The 19,402-nt window shown below is 43.4% G+C and overlaps 1 protein-coding gene across 1 annotated transcript in view; it reads left to right on the forward strand.

Moving 5' to 3' along the window:
- Positions 1-7,651, forward strand: part of LOC139392769 (inactive phospholipase C-like protein 2) — a 56,658-nt gene extending 49,007 nt beyond the window's left edge. Inside the window, exons 6-7 of the mRNA XM_071141017.1 lie at positions 2,988-3,097; positions 5,848-7,651. Coding sequence (XP_070997118.1) covers positions 2,988-3,097; positions 5,848-6,054 — 317 coding nt within the window. The 3' untranslated portion in view covers positions 6,055-7,651. The remainder of the gene's footprint in view (positions 1-2,987; positions 3,098-5,847) is intronic.
- Positions 7,652-19,402: the final 11,751 nt, after the last annotated feature.

Raw genomic sequence — 19,402 nt, forward strand, 5'->3', positions numbered from 1 at the left:
AACGGTGCTGAAAGAGACAACAAAAACATCTCTTACTCTAGGCAGAAGGGAGATACGGAATTGTGCTCACTTTTTGGTGATCGTTAGATCTATAGTATTACAGTATATTGTGTCCATAGTCTGAAAGCATTCCTCTTCAAAGTTGATATGAACCCATCACACTTTGTCAATGTATGGTTATTTTCCTCTAATCTTTGAAATGTCTATGAAAATGAACCTGAAAGTAACTAGGGATGGGCACACGTACACAGTACTCGATTTAAAGTTTGCATTTGTTTACTAATTACTCAAATAGAAGTACTCAATTCACAAATGCAGCGATTTATTATGTTACATTTATAAGCACTGACATAATTTCAAACTCGGGTAAGGTGTGTGTTCTTTGAGGAGTATATCAAGTGCATTGAACATGTTTTAAGTTTGGTTTTCAGTTGTGTATCAGAACAACCAGCATAGCGGCAACTTTTTTGGGCCTTCAGCACCGTTTCACTCTATGTGAGTACTCAAATACAGAAATTCTTTCAAATTGTACCTGACTAGGCCACTCAGTTAAGCCAAAACGATAGGCTAGTGAAGGTAGGAAATGCTTCATGAATTTGTATTATTTTATTAGTTAATATGGGCACACGTGACTACTAAACAGGTAGTTGGTGGCTGGATTCAACCACCAACATTTTGCAAAATAGGACACAGCAAATGGTAAACTAAGCAACAAGAAAATCACGTTATAATTTCATCGATACATATTGTCAGCTGTGAGTGCGAGTGGAAAATGGGTCAATATAAACTGTATTCCCTCCAGACAGTGAGCAGAACATTCCAGCAACAGCTACTGGAGTTCTGTGTAATTCGTCATAACCACTCAGAGAGAACAACCCGCCTCAAAAGACCCCCTGGGTAACAATGAACAAAGCTCACTACTTACTGTCTGAAGCGCACAGATCAAATGCAATACTTGACACTCACACAGGTGCCAAATAACATCTGGGACAACTCAATAGCTGAACCCCAAAAGACACTTAGTCTGGACAGAGTAATGCTTATAACAGATCCCACCTAGGTTAATTTGTACAAGCTGCCTAGAAAACAAGCAAAAGAGAAAATGTGGAACATAAGATGAATGGAAAAGCCCCATTACAGTAATGACCTGTGGCCATTAAATACAGTAGGTGATATTCTACAGGGTCAAAATGCATCATCTGTTCAGGAGGTTTGGGGACAATCCATCAATGTGTTGCTGTTGCGATTCAATCATCTTTTTAACATATCTGTACACGCATGCCACCGTTTGATACCAACATTGAGCCTCGGCTACCATACAGGTTGGGGAAACGGTTTCATGAATATATCCTCTGACTGGGCACTGTGGTCCAAGTTCATTGTACTGACAGTTATTGAGCTCCAGGTATACGAGGGAGAAGATGACACCATCTAAAGAAGCTAATCCCTGATGTATTGTCATTGGCCACGGCAAACCCCTTTCCTACCTGCCGCTCGGTTATGGACTGTCAAAGGTGACTGAGAACCTTTGGTGGCTCCATACAGTCTCTGTCAGCGAGCATAAGCTTGCCGAGAATTGCGTTTGAAAGGGCTTGCTCAGAATGACAGAATTAGTCCCCCGCCACACACCCCCAACTCTACACTGCGTTGCTAAGCAACCCCTGCTGAGAGTTGGTTGTGCGTGTGTGTGTGTGTGTGTCCAACACAGTCATGGTTCATGAGTACAACAGCAGTGACTGTAGTTGCAGCAGCACAGCACCTGAGGGTGGGGGATAATCATTCCGGAATCATTACGATGTTTCACAGTGAACAAAATCATAAAGGCTGGTAGTAACAGATTATTAGCACAGTGTATGGTCTAATTAAAATGTTTAAAAAAAGTCTATGCCCTAACCATTCTCTGTAAAATAATACAATACTAGCCTCAGCCAGGGCCTAATTTGTGAACATTCCTTTGGCCGTTTTCTCAGTCTCGACTCTTCATCTAGGTCAGGTATGTGCTAACTGCTGAAGTGCCAATATCACAGACCTCCTCAGAATCATCATCAACATCCAACCCACCCCACCGTATATCTCACATGTACGGTATTTGGTGTTGCCATGGAAACAACACCAACAGGGCTGGGAACCGACCCAGAGCTGTTAGAGCGCCGCGATAGATCTGAGCATGCTCAGTCCGACCGTTTCAGCTTGTGTTCAGCTGAGTCTGGTGAAGCTATTAGTAGTATACCGAGCACCTTAACGGCCAGACCCTCAGCTGTTTCCCTGATGTTGTGGACTCCACTGCAACCTGACTCAAATCAAACACCCAGCAATGTTCGTATGTGTATCCTAACGGAGAGCAGCACTCCGTCAGAGAGAGAGGAGGAAAGAGGGGAAGGAGAGGAGGAAAGAGGGGAAGGAGAGGAGGAAGGGAGCTCCTCGGGAGACAAATCCCTCCTCTGCTCAGTGCCTTGATGCTAATCCACAGTGAGGGGATGTCATGTCTGTCTGCCCTGCCCATACTAGTCTTGTTCTCTCTTTCTCTCACACTCTCAAGAAAAGATGTCTCTCACTCTATCTTGACCTCACCAGCCTTGCTTCCGTCCTCATGTTGTCTGCTGGGCAGCTGTTTTCAGACTTGTGTAATTTCTATAGACAATGAAAACAAAAACTGAACCAGGTAGTTCTAGTACTGTGTGCACACTGAGAGACAGACATAGAGACAGATGGTTGAATACTTAATGGTTTGGTTGAACGTATGATCATCTAATGTGTGTTGGTGTTTTATCATTGTCTCACATGTCAAGAATGAAACCAAATGTGTGGAGGCTTTATAACTTAAGGTTTTTCCCCCATAGTGCTGACACTTGCCTAACCCCAATTGGCATTTCATGCAAACCTAGCATATAAATGCATTGAACATTGTACGTCAATGCTAGCCTCTGGGACAAATGTGTGTGAATACAGTGTCAAACTCATGTGTCCCCTGACCCCTCTCTCCCCAGCGATGGAGTTCCATGAGAACCTCCATGACATGGCGGTGAAGGAGGGCCTGAAGGGCAGGAAGCTGGCCAAGGCTGTGGAGAGCTTCACCTGGAACATAACCATCCTCAAGGTATGGATAATGACCACCTAGTTTGAGTCATTTGTTTTTGGAATCTTTTTTTTTGTTTTTAGCTTTTGTTTAATCTATTTTAGCTACCAGTAAACCGTTTAAAACCATTGCGTATAAATCGATCTGTGGACACCGTAGATCAAAATGGTTTGCATTAAGAGGTAGCCCTGATTCTCAGACACAGGAGTATCTCATCTGCCTGTCTGAAGCAGGATATGACATCTGACACCTCTTGCAGCAGGGATGGCCCTCCTACCATTTAATTCGCTCTTCCGTCTGTCTGTCAACTCCTGTCTGAAGCCTAAAGTGCCCTCGGAAAGTATTCAGACCCCTTGACTTTTTTCACAATCGTCAGCAATCTACACACAATACCCCATAATGACAAAGCAAAAACACGTTTTTAGAAATGTTTGCAAATTTATAAAAAACGGAAAACGTTCTTTTCATAAGTATTCAGACCCTTCGATATGAGACCCAAAATTGAGCTCCGGTGCATCCTGTTTCCATTGATCATCCTTGAGATGTTTCTACTCCTTGATTTGGATTCCACCTGTGGTAAATTCAATTGATTGGACATGATTTAGAAAAGCACACCTGTCTATATAAGGTCCCACAGTTGACAGTGCATGTCAGAGCAAAAACCAAGCTATAAGGTCGAAGGAATTGTCCATAGAGCTCCAAGACCGGATTGTGTCGAGGCACAGATCTGGGGAAGGGTACCAAAACATTTCTGCAGCATTGAAGGTCCCCAAGAACACAGTAGCTTCCCTCGTTCTTAAATGGAAGAAGTTTGGAACCATTGGTCAGAACCCAATGGTCACTCTGACAGAGCTCTAGAGTTTGTCTGGGGAGATGGGAGAACCTTCCAGAAGGATAACCATCTCTGCAGCACTCCACCAATCAGGCCTTTATGGTAGAGTGGCCAGACAGAAGCCACTCCTCAATAAAAGGCCCTTAACAACTCTCAGACCATGAGAAACAAGATTCTCTGGTCTGATGAAACCAAGATTGAACTCTTTGGCTTGAATGCAAAGGGTCACGTCTGAAGGAAACTTGGCACCATCCCTACGGTGAAGCATGGTGGTGGCAGCATAATGCTGTGGGGGTGTCCGTCAGCGACGGACTGGGATATGCAAAGATGAACGGAGCAAAGTACAGTGATCCTTGATGAAAACCTGCTCCAGAGCGCTCAGACTGGGGCAAAGGTTCACCTTCCAACAGGACAACGACCCTAAGCACACAGCCAAGACACTGCAAGAGTGGCTTCGGGACAAGTCTCTGAATGTCCTTGAGTGGCCCAGCCAGAGCCCGGACATGAAGCCGATCTAACATCTATGGAGAGACCTGAAAGTAGCTGTGCATCAAAGCTTCCATCCAACCTGTTAGAGCTTAAGAGGATCTGCAGAGAAGAATGGGAGAAACTCCCCAAATACAGGTGTGCCAAGCTTGTAGCGTCATACCAAGGAGACTCGAGGCTGTAATTGCTGCCAAAGGTACTTCAACAAAGTACTGAGTAAAGGGTCTGATTACTTATGGAAATGTGATATTTCTAAAATAATTAATAGATTGACAAAATACTTTGTCATAGATGGACAATATTAAAATTAGATGAAAGGCGAGTTCCTAACAAGTTCAGGAAGCCAAGCTAGAACTCTGTGAGACGTTCACAGTGATGGGGGCAGACGTTTTAATCAAGAGAGACCTTTAGAAAACATGCACATTTTCTCTAACACTAAATATACAAATATGTATTTTACAGTTATAAGGAAGGTGAACTCTTAATAGTTTTTTTTAATTTCAAGCCTTATTCATACAGTTTTGTTGAATAGGAAATAATCATATAATATGATCTGTGTACTTGAGCTTGTGTCCTCAAAAGTGACTACACCTTTGCAATGTATAACTATTTTTAACAGAAAGGTGAGAGTTTAATCTTGGAGTATGCAGCATTACTAGTTATTGTTTATCTCATGATAAATAATTACTTTTTGGGATTACGTAGATTACATTTTCGATTGCATTTAGTTACATGTAAGAGGTTTAACTTAATGTTTGTTTTATTGAGGGCAGGCATAGGTAGTGAATTTAAATTCAAGAAACAACTTCCGAGCAAACACTTCAGAGATTCTGATTCCACAGTGCAGTTGAGCTTCACTAAATGAGGAAAACAGTTTGTTTACAAGGTTTATATTGACATTTGTTTTTCAGCTGCAGCGCGGTGGAGTAAGAGCCTATGTCTGAGTTAGTTAGATTGCACACACTGTCTGATGTATTTGTCTTCATGCCGTTCATTTAATCCCTGTGTCAATGCAAGGGCTAATTATCGAGGGATGACCTTCCGCATATTTATTTGTGATATTTGCATGCATTAATTGCATGCTCACCTCATGAGCGTTTGGTCTCATCATTTATACATGGTCCCCGGGAAATTGAGTTGGTGCCTGGTGAGTGTTTGGCTACGCTGCATAATTCATTATACACAGAAGCAGCGGTTACGCTCCGTGGGTATTGGGGAGGTGTAGGACTCCAATGTCTGACCGCATACAACTAAGATTAAACAGTTAGTACCACACTACTCTCTCGCTTCGTGACCTTTTTAAAGTATTATATATATATATATATATATATATATATATATATATATTATATTCACCCTTTGTCTTTCTGTTTAAACTGGAGATTCAAGTTGTTGATACATGCTCCATTGTCTGTATATTGCCATTCCTGTCATGTCCCGGCTTTCCTTCCAGGGCCAGGCGGACCTGCTGAAGCACGCAAAGAGTGAAGTCCAGGAGAACCTGAAGCAGATCCACTACGCCGCCCTCACCTGTAACCTCAGTAAGGACGGGCCATCAGGGAGCACGGCAGGCTCCGAGTCCAGGACCCGACCACGCAGCCTGGACGCCATCCCCGAGAAAGCCACGGGGGAGGACGAGCTCTCTGAGGAGGACAACTGAAGGCTTAGGCCCTAAACCCTTCATACCTTCAAGCCCCTTGCCCTACCCTAGTGGCACTCATACCCCCAAGCACCTTTCCCTACCCTAGTGGAACTCATACCCCCAAGCCCCTTGCCCTACCCTAGTGGAACTCATACTCCCAAGCCCCTTTCCCTACCCTAGTGGAACTCATACCCCCAAGCACCTTTCCCTACCCTAGTGGCACTCATACCCCCAAGCACCTTTCCCTACCCTAGTGGCATACATAAATCTCCTTACCGCAGTCCCACACAAACCTAACTACAGTGTAACTGTTCTAGTGCCGTTGCCACACAACTATTCTTATTCCAGTGCCGTATACAACCATTCTATTCCCACCGCAGTCCCACACAAACCTGACTACAGTATACCTGTTCTAGTGCCGTATACAACCATTCCATTCCCACCCCAGTCCCACTCAAACCTCCCTTTGCTTAACCCGGTACCACACAAAAAGCCCTTAACCCTTCCTGCCCACCTCAACGTCCAACAGCAAGATGTTGCGGGTCAACTAGGAGGGCCACGTGAACTTGCAGCCACGGGACAGTCTTAAAGCAGTGACCTACTGTAGAGACAGTGCACTTATTTACAGGCAGACCCCAGGGTCTGACCCTAGGAGAGCCGCTCTGAACGGTTCAAGGATTTCTTAAGCACAACTAGAGCTGTGAATGTAATAGGAAACAGGAAGAGGAACAATGGCGAGAAGAAAAGGGAGGAGAGCGCTGTTTACAATAACGAACTTGTTCATGTTTTTGTCTGCCAAAATAGTATGTGTATATATGGAGTTCTGTTACTTTTTTTCCAACGTGCTTCATTTTATTATTGTATTCTTGAGAAATAAGATTTATTTTGTAAAGGAAATGGCTCGTCCATGAAAAACAACTATTTTATTTGTCTGTGCAGATGTGAAATGAAGGTGTCCTTGACACTTTCCCACTGTTCCTTTGTCGAGACCGAGGGACGGATAGAGACTTTAAACCTCAGTGTGTGGTCCAAAGGGTGGCAGTCGAGTCTCAAGCATAACTAGCAACTGCTTAGGGAAGGAACCATGGAGAGAGTAACGCGTTAGGCCTACGTTTTGGTGTCATTTCACCATTCCATGTGAGAGGGTTGAGTGGGATGTACAAAGTAATAATAGCTTCTCAATCAGTCCTGGTAACAAACTAGCACCCTATTCATGAATACGTTTTCATGTACGACTGTGCCTCATTTGCTACAAATCAGTCAACAAAGGGGATGGATGGTGAGGAAAGAGACCCTCTTCCTCACATCCATCTTAACCTGCTTTTTCCCCACCAGTTGCTTCTAGTTTTGTATTTGTCCCCTGTTCATTCTCTCCACAGTGCTGAAACAGTGTTGCTCCTAGTCAACTTTAGCCACCCACCACTACCTCTGGATCTCACCACCAGTGTTTTAACTGGGCCCACACTGGGACAAAAAGTAATTCATGAACTTCAGTGTCGTGACAGTTGTATTTATAACTGTTGTTAACCATTTTTACAGATGGTTGAACTGAATACCGGTTTTGCTCTTATCTGTCAATTCCCAAAACCTTCAGAATAAACTAAGTCAAATCGTTTATGGTGTCTGGTGCCAGATTCAATGAACATTCATTAACATTCTACAGTGTGCTGTTTTCTGTTGTATTCATGCTATTACTGTTTAAGGGCAGACAGAGACTGCAGGGTCTGGATATCCCAGCCATCACATGGAGCTGCTGGAGGAACTGAAGGATCGCTATAGATTAGTTTACAGTGTGCTGATAGGAGTGGAAAGAGCCTTGGGATATCTAGCGAACCACAGACGTGACTGGCACATGTTCCCAGATACACACGCACACACACACAGACAGACATGCACGCACAGCTGATAACCCATGCAAACACACACACACACAGACAATCTTTTTTTGTCACTATATTTGTTTTTCCCTGATAGACCACTGCGTTGTGGTGGTCACTTGTCGTCACAGAAAAACAAGCACCCCAACACATCACAGGACAAAGGCCCCGGGACATGTTCTTAGAAAATCAGAAAGAGTCCTGAGTAAGTCAAACTGGAGTACAGCACCACACAGTAGCATTTAGAATAGATCAAAGCAAAGTTTATTGGTTGCGTACACTGACTTGTAGATGTGCAGTAATACCTTGCAATAAAAAATCCTTAACAAATAATAAAAAAATATGTTATATAAGATAAGCGACGACTGGAATACAGTATGTACAGTGGGTAAAACAGTATGTAAACATTATTGAAGTGACCAGTATTCAATGACCATGTGTACAGGAGTACATGGTGGTAGCTGTTTAGAACCGTGACTAAGGTTCAGGGCATGGTAATGGGCAGAGAAACAGCTTCTATTTCCAGTCTCTGTCCCAGCTTTGATGCACCTGTACTCCACCTGTACTCCACCTTCAAGATAGTAGTGGGGTGAACAGGCAGTGGCTTGGGTGGCTGATCTTTTTGGCCTTCCTGTGACACCGGGTGCTGTAGATGTCCTGGAGGGCAGGTAGTGTGCCCCCAGTGATGTTGAGGATGAACCTTTTGAACAGTATTTTTGTCATACTTTTTATAAATTATACATAGTCCTCATGAGAGTTGGGATTCATTTCAGTTCAGCTGCACCATCTATAGCAATGACTCAAATCTTTTTTTTTTTTTTTTAAATAACCAACTGAATTCAAGGCAACCTGTGTATAAACTAATAAAAACCTTACTGTTGAACAAGCACAAAGAAGAGAAGGGAATGGATTCCATTCGAATGCCATTCTGGATGCCCGTGACAAACAGTGTCTGGTTAGTATCAGTCGCTCCACAGACAAGACGGGGCCTTGCAGATCACGTCAACAACCAGCGAGGACGCATTCCCCATTAATAAATCTGAACGTTTGGAATAGATCTTCTTTGTAACATTGTGAAAGGTCTAGACTTAGAAATGTAGTGGGTGATGCGTTGGCTAATAAATGAACTACCCAATGTTTGCTTTAGGACAGACAGCCTCTCGTGTTATATTTGCTTTGTTTATATGCAGTTGTGCTTCCATGCCACTGTAGACTACATGTACGTGCAATCCTCTGGTCGCTGGTCTGGCCTGCGAAGCGAGTCTCCCTGTGGTCTTCATGATGAAGCAGTGGAGGCCATTAGTCTAGCTGTGGACCAGGCCTCATGCTAGGGAGCTGCATCCGGCCGGCATGCCACGGCGTGATGGCATGGAGATGCCTTGGATTGAACTGCTGGAGAAGCAGTCTGATATAAGGCTATGGCACTAAGGTCAACCAGTACCTTCTCTCAGCTCTGCTCCCATCGATCCACATTCATCCCTTTTCAATGCGCACTCAAACTCCTATTCTACCCCTGCCACTGTTCTGAGCAAGAGCAATTATGTTTCTTAACCCACAGAAAAGAGACCTTTTGATCCATAACTGATTTATGGGTCAGGCTTCTTTGCAATGTTCTCTAGGAATAACCAGAGGCAGCTGAACAAACTGTAGCCCTGTATTAGAAAGATACACTATCTTCCCACGTTGAATAATTCATGCTCTGCCAGTCACTAAACTGCACGTCCCAGAGCGGATTGCTCTCGCTCGACGGTCCCCTTTGTAGAAAGCCTGTGTTGCTCATCCAGAGCACTTAGTGCTATGCGCCTCTCTGCAGACTAACCACCGCAATCATGACCGGGGGCATAAGCCTCAAGACTAGAAAGAGTATTCAGAGAAAAAGGCCCACAAACAGATAAATAGAGCACTTACAAAGCTAATGCTAACACAGAGAGTCTTTTTCTGCCTCCACATAAAGAGATGTATAGATAGCTAGCTGCTTATCAGTTTAGCTAGCGGCTGGCATGTCCAGGGAATGTCTGCTGCTAACAATGTAGTGAACAATACCCTGTTTTTCCCCTCAACTATAAGCCAAACAGGAGAAATTGTGTGCTTATCTCAAGAGAAGCTTAATGGAACACATGTATGCAAGCCAGGTCTGCAGGGCGTTCTGTTTCATTCTTTAATAAGTTGTCTAGTTAAACTGTAAAGTAGACATTTTCCACATCAAGAGTTTCAAGTTTTGCATTGTCAAAATAACATTGAACAGTTCTCCTTGTTAGCTTGACCACCCAATGTTCTCACACTCTCTCACAGATGAAGTTGTCTCGTCAGGTCGAACAATGTGTACCATGCACACGGATCATAAAACAGTCAAGTATTTACATATCAACGTACAATTGAGATACCTGGGAAGTGGCGATGCCATGTCAGACTATCAAGAATCCCAGCTACCATCTTGACCCTAAATGTGTTAGAGGAATACTGTGCAACCTTTTGGTAACTAACCTAGCAGAACCTTAACAAAGAACCCAGCGTTGACTGGTCTTCCGTTCCTTTCACCGTCACACTGCTGCACGAACTCAGTTTTATCATGGCACGACACAATAACTACTTGTTCTTGCCAATGAACATCGTGCCTCTGTGTGGACTGGTGGCTGGTGCAGTGCTGTTAGCCCTGGCTTCCTTTCCCTGCTCCCTAACAAACTGCAACTGTGTTCTGTTTTTGACTTCCACATAACGCCACATTCTCAGAGGACAATGCAGACGTACAGGACATAGCACGACAACAGTTGATGTAATGGTTCGATGGTGTGGTGAAGTCATTCATCCTTCTGCCTTGGACAAAAGCAGTATCCCGGGATTTGAACCGGGACGTGATGAACCACCTGATCCTCCCCACACTTATTAATCACAAAGGAAGAGCAACGTATTATACAAACATAAAGGGCTATGAAAATGTCATAACACTTTATTTCTGTATAGTACATTGTTGTTCCATTCTCAATCGAACCAGAGGGAAATGACCTACAGTATCAGTTACCGTGTGCGATCGCCTTGTTCCCTCTTACTCGATTAGAATGGTGGGTGAACCAATAAGCGTGAGGAAGAATATTAACGTAATTGCTGAAGCAGCTGGTTCCTGTCTGGTTTATGATCTATTGTTTCAATAGGACACATTTACCACCCTGCATCCCACTGCTGGTTTACCTCTGAAGCTAAGCAGGGTCGGTCCTGATCGCTCCCTGGATGGAAGATCAGATGCTGGTTGCTGTACATCACCCAGGTGGCTGCTGCACATTGGTGGTGGAGTTTCTATCTTACTATGTAAAGCACTTTGAGTACCTCAGTTTGTAAAAAAAAAAAGTGCTATATACATCTAATCAATTATTTATTATAATGTAGCCTGGAATCTAAATTGTTCAAGTAAAACAGAGTATTCCAGTTTGTATTCCAGGCTAGACAGAGTGGGGGTTGAAAACACACCAATTTTTCTACTTTCTTTCATAAACATCATTACTATCTCCCCTTGACTGTATCTCTGAGTGACTCATTACTGAAAACTGTGACAGAGTGTCATCCTCAGACATGAGCGATTCTCTTCCTCTAGGCCTCAGATCGTTTTTGCTTGAGTCAAAAATACACATTTTAAAGGACTTGTGAAAGCTTTTGAGTGATCAAAAAGAAATTCACTGGATATAGATTTCATATGTGGCCTACCCATTAATGCTTTTACAAACGTGAAAAGGAGTGTGGGTCGGGGTGTTTAGGGGAGGGATCAAAGTTATTTTGAAAAAAAAAAAGGCCTAGATCACATTAGGCTAACATTACAACCCACCCATGGCATATAAAATGAGTATACAAAACATTAAGAATCACTGCTTTTTTCATGACATAGACTGACCAGATGAATCAAGGTGAAAGCTACAGTCCCTGATTGATGTCACCTGTTAAATCCACTTCAATTAATGTAGATAAAGTGACAGGTTAAAGAAGGATTTTTAAGCCTTGAGACAATTGAGACATGGATTACTTGTGTGCTATTCAGAGGATGAATGGGCAAGATGAAAGATTTCAGTGCCTTTGAACGAGGTACCAGGCTCACCAGTTTGAGTCTGTCTAGAACTGCCAATCTGCTGTTTTTTTTTAACACTCAACAGTTTCCTGTCTGTACCAAGAATAGACCACCACCCAAAGGACATCCAGGCCATTTGACACAACTATGTGAAGTATTTGCATCAACATGGGCCAGCATCCCTGTGGAATGCTTTCAACACATTGCAGAGTCCACACCCTGACGAATCGAGGCTGTTCTGAGGGCAAAAGGGGTCCAACTCAATATTAGGAAGGTGTTCCAAATGTTTTGTACATTGTGTATAGTAGCCTACCAAAATAAATATACGAAAATGTGGGACACAACCAAACAACTAAAACAGCTGTACTTTCCAAACTTGAACATGTTTGGTAGTACCCAAACGATGGTATCATTGTCATGTGCTTGCGATGTTTAAGGCAATAATCAATGCTCTCCACATCCCTCTAAGAACGTTTCAATAAGAGGTGTTACACTGACCTTCAGTGGCCTTAGGCGATACTGCAGACATCATTTTGTCACAAGGGAATATCATGAACAAGATTTAGACATCCATACAGGTGGACAGTTGCATACTGACTGGGATGTCAGTTATAGATGTGTGGGTTATATATTCACATGTTGTTCCTCTATAACGAGCACATAAGTCATCTTATATTGTTCGGGTGCTAAAAGAACAGCACAGCCTCATTTGGGTTCCTCTGTGAAAGACAATCTAAAATAAACATGATTTGCCCTGTGGATAATTATTTCTCTGCCTGCATACACAACAGGCTAACTTGTAATTCAAATTCTCACAACACACCTGTATCTGTTATAGGTTATAACAAGTATGCAGGACTGAGCCTGTCTATTAGCCCACTTTGGCCAACCTAACAAGACACAATGTCATGCATAAGTAACCTGTTCCATTGAACTCAGACCCCAAACAAATACACAGCATGTGTTCCACATAGATAATTACATGCCTTTCAATGTCTACCATTGTCAGCTGCGGAAAAAAAATCAAGAACACCTCACCAACAAAGCCTTTCAAAAGGAAAAACAAATGGTTTCAGTTGCTCAAAATGGCCAGACTAATATCTAGTGCACAAGACCTGAGATACTAGCTTTCATATAACGTATACACTGGTTAAACCGTAAAAGCCTGAGCTACAACAGTCTCTCTCACAAAAGCTCCTCTACTCCACTAGGTGGCAGGTGGAGCTAAGTCAAGCGCCACAGCATCCCTACACGGAAGATACTCATGAGTTCTGCTTCCAATTATGGGTTATTCTACAGGGACCTGGCTCTGAGAGCCGCCTCCCGGAGTCTCACACCTGCCTGCTTCCCTCCTCAACTAACCAAAAGCAGCATCCCACAATGCACTGCGTTTCCCTAAAATGATCAGTAGATCCTTATGCACCTTGAGGACCACTGATATTTTGGCATTATTTGTAAGGCCACCAAACAAAATGTATTGATATGTGTGTCTATAAAGATGCTATTAGGCCACATAGAACCTAGAAACACAAGCATTCCGCTCCTAGTGCGATAACATCTGCAAAACTGTATATGCGACCAATCAACATTGATTTGCAGTAGTTTATGTGTCAGGGGGCTAGGGTCAGTTTCTTATATCTGGAGTACTTCTCCTGTTCTATCCGGTGTCCTGTGTGAATTTAAGTATGCTCTCTCTAATTCTCTCTTTCTTTCTCTCTCTCGGAGGACCTGAGCCCTAGGACCATGCCTCAGGACTACCTGACATGATGACTCCTTGCTGTCCCCAGTCCACCTGGCCGTGCTGCTGCTCCAGTTTCAACTGTTCTACCTGTGATTATTATTATTTGACCATGCTGGTCATTTATGAACATTTGAACATCTTGGCCATGTTCTGTTATAATCTCCACCCGGCACAGCCAGAAGAGGACTGGCTACCCCACATAGCCTGGTTCCTCTCTAGGTTTCTTCCTAGGTTTTGGCCTTTCTAGGGAGTTTTTCCTAGCCACCGTGCTTCTACACCTGCATTGCTTGCTGTTTGGGGTTTTAGGCTGGGTTTCTGTACAGCACTTTGAGATATCAGCTGATGTACGAAGGGCTGTATAAATACATTTGATTTGATTTGATTTAGCAACAGGAACCAAACCAAAACAGCCTATACTTTTGCCTACTCTCTCTATGGACAAATCCCTGAGGTGCTATTGTCTAGAATTACATAAAGAAGGATGGGACAATTATCTAATGTATGTCATTATACTGCTGGACAAAACCCTGGATAGGCCTTTCTGTGTACTGCAGTGTCTCTGGTATGCCGGTAGAATTGTTTCATCCTTCCTTATTTATCTAATTTTAGGCCATTGTTTACAGAGAGCCGCAGAGAAACACTGCATTGTTTGTCGGGGGGGGGGCTCAAAGTACATTAAAATGGAAGGCAGCGTCGAGGTGACTTTAGCTCCTAATTAAAAACAGATGTGTCCATTTAATAGTCTTAATACTTTGAGGGAGAGAGACAATCACTGCAGAAATATCTATTTGCCTCATTAAATCGAGAGGCTTGATCATGATGGGGAGGAGAATAATGAATTAAGACAGACATGTTTACCAGGTTGTTTAAATAGTATTTGCCAGAAGAAAGAGAAGATCTAAATAGACTGTTGTTGTGTTGCACAGATTATTGGCTATTTAAGTGATGAAGTGACACGATGAACGGCAAGGAGTAAACTAGGAGCGGAATGGCAGTGAAACCTTATTATGGACAAATTATACATCAATCACAGTATAGATAGCTTGAAAGTCTGTTAAAAGAAACCACAGTAACACTTGATTTGGATAGTCCCGAGTAGATGGTTTGTAGATGTTCAGTAGATGTTCAATAACTATCAACAACATCTCAACTAACTATCCACGAACACTAGCCCTAACCTTAACCCTTATCCTAGCCCTAAACTTAACCCTTAGCCTAACCCTTGCCCTAACTTGAACCCTTACCCCTATTCTAAACTTAACCCGAACCGTAACCTTAGCAAGCATTTGCTTTTCAACAGATAGTTTGTTGCTAGTGTTACCATCTGTAGATCATCAATATGGGGCTATCCAAATAAAGTGTGACTGAAACAACTTCAAATTCAGTTTACTGTGGAATCCTAACCTTATCATTAGAAAAAGACCAATGCGATAGTGAAAAGACAAAGCTGGAGAATACATACTACAGTATGTAATGGTGTCAATCCACACCACACAAAGGCGTGAGAACAATGTTACAGAAATCATATCACAGACTGTTTTGTCATGTACTGCCAGGTCACCTCATTGAGAGTTTGAGTAGGACGTGCGTGACATATTAAATTAGATTTAACTTGTATAGACATGCAGTACATCACTTAAATCTACTCGACACATCTGTCTGTGTGATGGGGACAAAGATGTGACTGGACACTTCAGCCTTGTTCAGGGATCTCCTGTCACATTCAATCAGATCTGTGCACCGTACCAGCGTCCACTGACACCCGCCCAAGCCTCCAGGAGGGATCAGCGGGAGTGGCATCATGGCACTCCAGGAAAACCTCAGAGATCTATGGTACTGTCTATTGTTAACACCTATCACAGCTTTAACAGAATGGGCTGATTTGAAGTACAGTGGAGGTTGTTCCATTGTCATAGATATTCATTATTTTCCGAAAGGAGTTGACACTGGCACTTTATTACATTTTGGATCTATACTGAACAAAAAATATGAACTCAACATGTAAAGTGTTGGTCCCATGTTTCTTAAGCTAAAATAAAAGATCCCAGACATTTCCATACGCAAAAAAAAGCTTTTGTGCAGAAATTTGTTCACATCCCTTTCAGTGAGCATTTCTCCTTTGCCAAGATAGTCCATCCACTTGGTAGTTGTGGCATATCAAGAAGCTGATTAAACAACATTATCATTACACAGGTGCAACTTGTGCCGGGGACAATAAAAGGCCACTCTAAAATTTGCAGTTCTGTCACACAACACAATGCCAGAGATGTCTCATGTTTTGACGGAGCGAGCAATTGGCATGCTGACTGCAGGAATGTCCACAAGAGCTGTTGCCTGAGAACTGAAATGTTCATTTCTCTACCATAAGCTACTTCCCATGTAGTTTTAGAGAATTTGACCAACTGGTTTCACAACCGTAGACCATGTGTAACCATGCCAACCCAGTACCTCCACATCCGGCTTCTTCCCCTGCTGGATGGTCTGAGGAGAGACACCCTGATAGCTGATGAAACGGTGGGTTTGCACAACCAAAGAATTTCTGCACAAACTGTCAGAAACCGACTCAGGGAAGCTCATCTGCGTGCTCGTCATCCTCCCAAGGGTCTTGACCTGACTGCAGTTCGGCATTGTAACCAACTTTAGTGGGCAAATGCTCACCTTTGATGGCCACTGGCACGCTGGAGAAGTGTCCTCTTCACGGATTAATCCCGGTTTCAACTGTACCAGGCAGATGGCAGACATGTGAGTGAGCGGTTTGCTGATGTCAATGTTGTGAACAGAGTGCCCCATGGAGGCTGTGGGGTTGTGGTATGGGCCGGCATAAACTACAGACAACGAACACAATAGCATTTTATCGATGGCAATTCGAATGCAGGGATACCGTGACGAGATCCTGAGGCCCATTGTCATGCCATTCATTCGCCGCCATCACCTCATGTTTCAGCATGATGATGCACAGCCCCATGTTGCAAGGATCTGAACACAATTCCTGGAAACTGAAAATGTCCCAGTTCTTCTCTAGCCTACATACTCACCAGACATGTCACCCATTGAGCATGTTTGGGATGCCCTGGGTCGACGTGTACGACAGAATGTTCCAGTTCCTGCCAATATCCAGAAACTTAGCACAGACATTGAAGAGGAGTGGGACAACATTCCACAGGCCACAATCAACAGCTTGATCAGCTCTATGCGAAGGAGATATGTCGCGCTGCATCAGGCAAATGGTGGTCACACTAGATACTGACTGGTTTAATGATCAACTTCCCTACCTTTGTTTAAGGTTTCTGTGACCAACAGATGCAGATCTGTATTCCCAGTCATGCGGAATCCATAGATTAGGGTCTAATGAATTTATTTAAATTGGCTGATTTCCTTATATGAACTGTAACTCAGAAAAATCTTTGAAATTGTTGCATGCTGCATTTACATTTTTGTTCAGTGTATATAAATTCAATTGTTGCATAAGAAGTTAAATCAGAACACTTGATGTCGGCCTCAAAAGCTTGGTTAAACACTTTTCGGCTTGGGCAATATAACAAGATGTTTGTCCTGTCCACTGAGCATTTTTAATCAGAAGTAAACATGAGGTAAGTAAGCAATAAAAAAAAAAAATTATTGACATTTCTATGGAAATATACCACTACATCATATACCTCACAAATAACTATAACTTGCATTGGCAAGAAAGAAGGGCACACTGCTGAGGCTGATGGTGAATTAGTTGGTGGAAATGATGAGATAATTGGCACTGGATGGATCTGCTGTGTGAACAGGAAAATAAAAAGACCCAGAGGGGTAGAGTGATCTCACGACAAAGGAGGTGGGGGGGGTGGGGGGGGGGTCTCCCTGGAGTCACTCTCACAAGGGGAGCGAGGGAGAAATGGAGGGAGCGTCTGCTACAGAGGCAAACTCAAGAGTAACCCACTCAGGTGATATCAAAGGAAGACCAGGGAGCATAGAAAGAGAAAGAGGGGGGGGGGGGGGGGGGGTGAGGAAGAGTCAATCTAACAAAGCAGGAGGGGATCAGGGGATGAGGGGTTGGCGGTATTGTGCATTGTGTGGACTAGACATGCCGTTCCCTGGGGAAGGGATATAGGCGCACAGGACCCTGACTGAGACACTTCGTTAGCGGGACTGTGTACGTAGGGACTGGGATAGTGCCTGGGGGGTAATTATTATTATTAACGCAATGTGTCCCGATAGTCCCGATTCCCCACTAGCACAGAACAGACACACATAGGGGTGCAATGAGAGTGTCCCATAAGGGCAGCAGGTGGGCCGGCGAGGCGCTAATATCTGGGCTAATACTGGCTGCCAAGTGCGGCTAATGGCAGTGGTGGGGGACACAGAGGTGACACTGGGGGGACGTGTCAGACTCAGGCCGTGTGGGGACAGGGCCTCAGGTTGTAATTAGTAGCCGGTGAAAACACAGCTCACCAGAGGAGCAAGGAGAGGTAAACGGGGACACCAGGGTCTCAGCAACAATAATAATTATCAATCACCAAAACAATCAACCCAGGATATTCTATTAGACAAGCTATCACTGCCACCACTGACCCACTGATTCAGCCATGTGGTTAGGCCAGGACCTCGGGGTTAAAGCCAGTTGCATCCAGGAAGATAATGTAGAAGAAGGCATGGATTTTTTTTGCCATGCCGATTTATTTACTATTTTAAAACAGTTTGGGACATCGTAGGAACACAATTTGTGTAATGTCAGGGAACTAATTATGGAAACTCGTATTGTCCACATTTTATAGAATGTCATATGTTCTGCAGTGAAATGGTATTTCACAGCTTTGCCGTTATCATTTAGATTAATGCTGAACAAAACAGGCCCTAAATTGGAGCCTTGGGGAACCCCTTTTCTAATATTAATTTGAAACCCTCACGTCATATGTACATTAGAACTCTCTTTCTTGTGATGTGAAAGGTAATGAGAACAGGGTTTATCTCCATAGTAAATTATTCTGATTGCGCGCGACAAAATACTATTTTATTCGGGATTCATTGAAGCAAGCAACTATGGACCACTATGTACCATTGAGTACAGCTGGTTGGTGTTGTATTATTTGAATAAGTATAAGTATCAGCAGAAAAAGGAAAGAGAGCATTGTCAATGTCAAGTATACAGTTAGAGTATGAAAATGAGTACAACACCCAAGATGTCAAAACAAAGGAACAACATTGAAATATTCAGAAGGCCTCTCTGCATTTACCTTAAGAACCAATATGCTTCCATGAACCATAGTTCAAATTTTATTATGTATATAATACTTTACTCAAACCACTGAGAAAAATAGATTGAGTCTATTTGTGAAAGGGAATTGACAAACAAAAGAATACAGGAAACCACATCCCACTGCGACTTCACGCACGGCTGTTACAGAGTATCTAAAGTCGACCTCTCGCTGCATGGAGCCCAGGGCAGGGGCTGATGGCAGATCTCGGGGGAGCCATTAGAGCGTGGATCGGCGGTGGAGCACGGGGGGAGTTAGCACAAGTCATGGGAGAGCACCGGAAAACTCACAACACACTAACAACACCTGTCACCCCTGCACCTAATGAGAAACACAATTAGCAATTAACGGTGCGATCTGTCAGGGCTAATACCTGCCTCCCAGTACTCACACACACTGAGCCGTATCCCCTTCATCAGCACAGACACACATACAGGTAGGGAATGAACCCAAA

The sequence above is a fragment of the Oncorhynchus clarkii genome, chromosome 3 (genome assembly GCF_045791955.1).
Source record: "Oncorhynchus clarkii lewisi isolate Uvic-CL-2024 chromosome 3, UVic_Ocla_1.0, whole genome shotgun sequence".
Classification (NCBI taxonomy): Eukaryota; Metazoa; Chordata; class Actinopteri; order Salmoniformes; family Salmonidae; genus Oncorhynchus; species Oncorhynchus clarkii.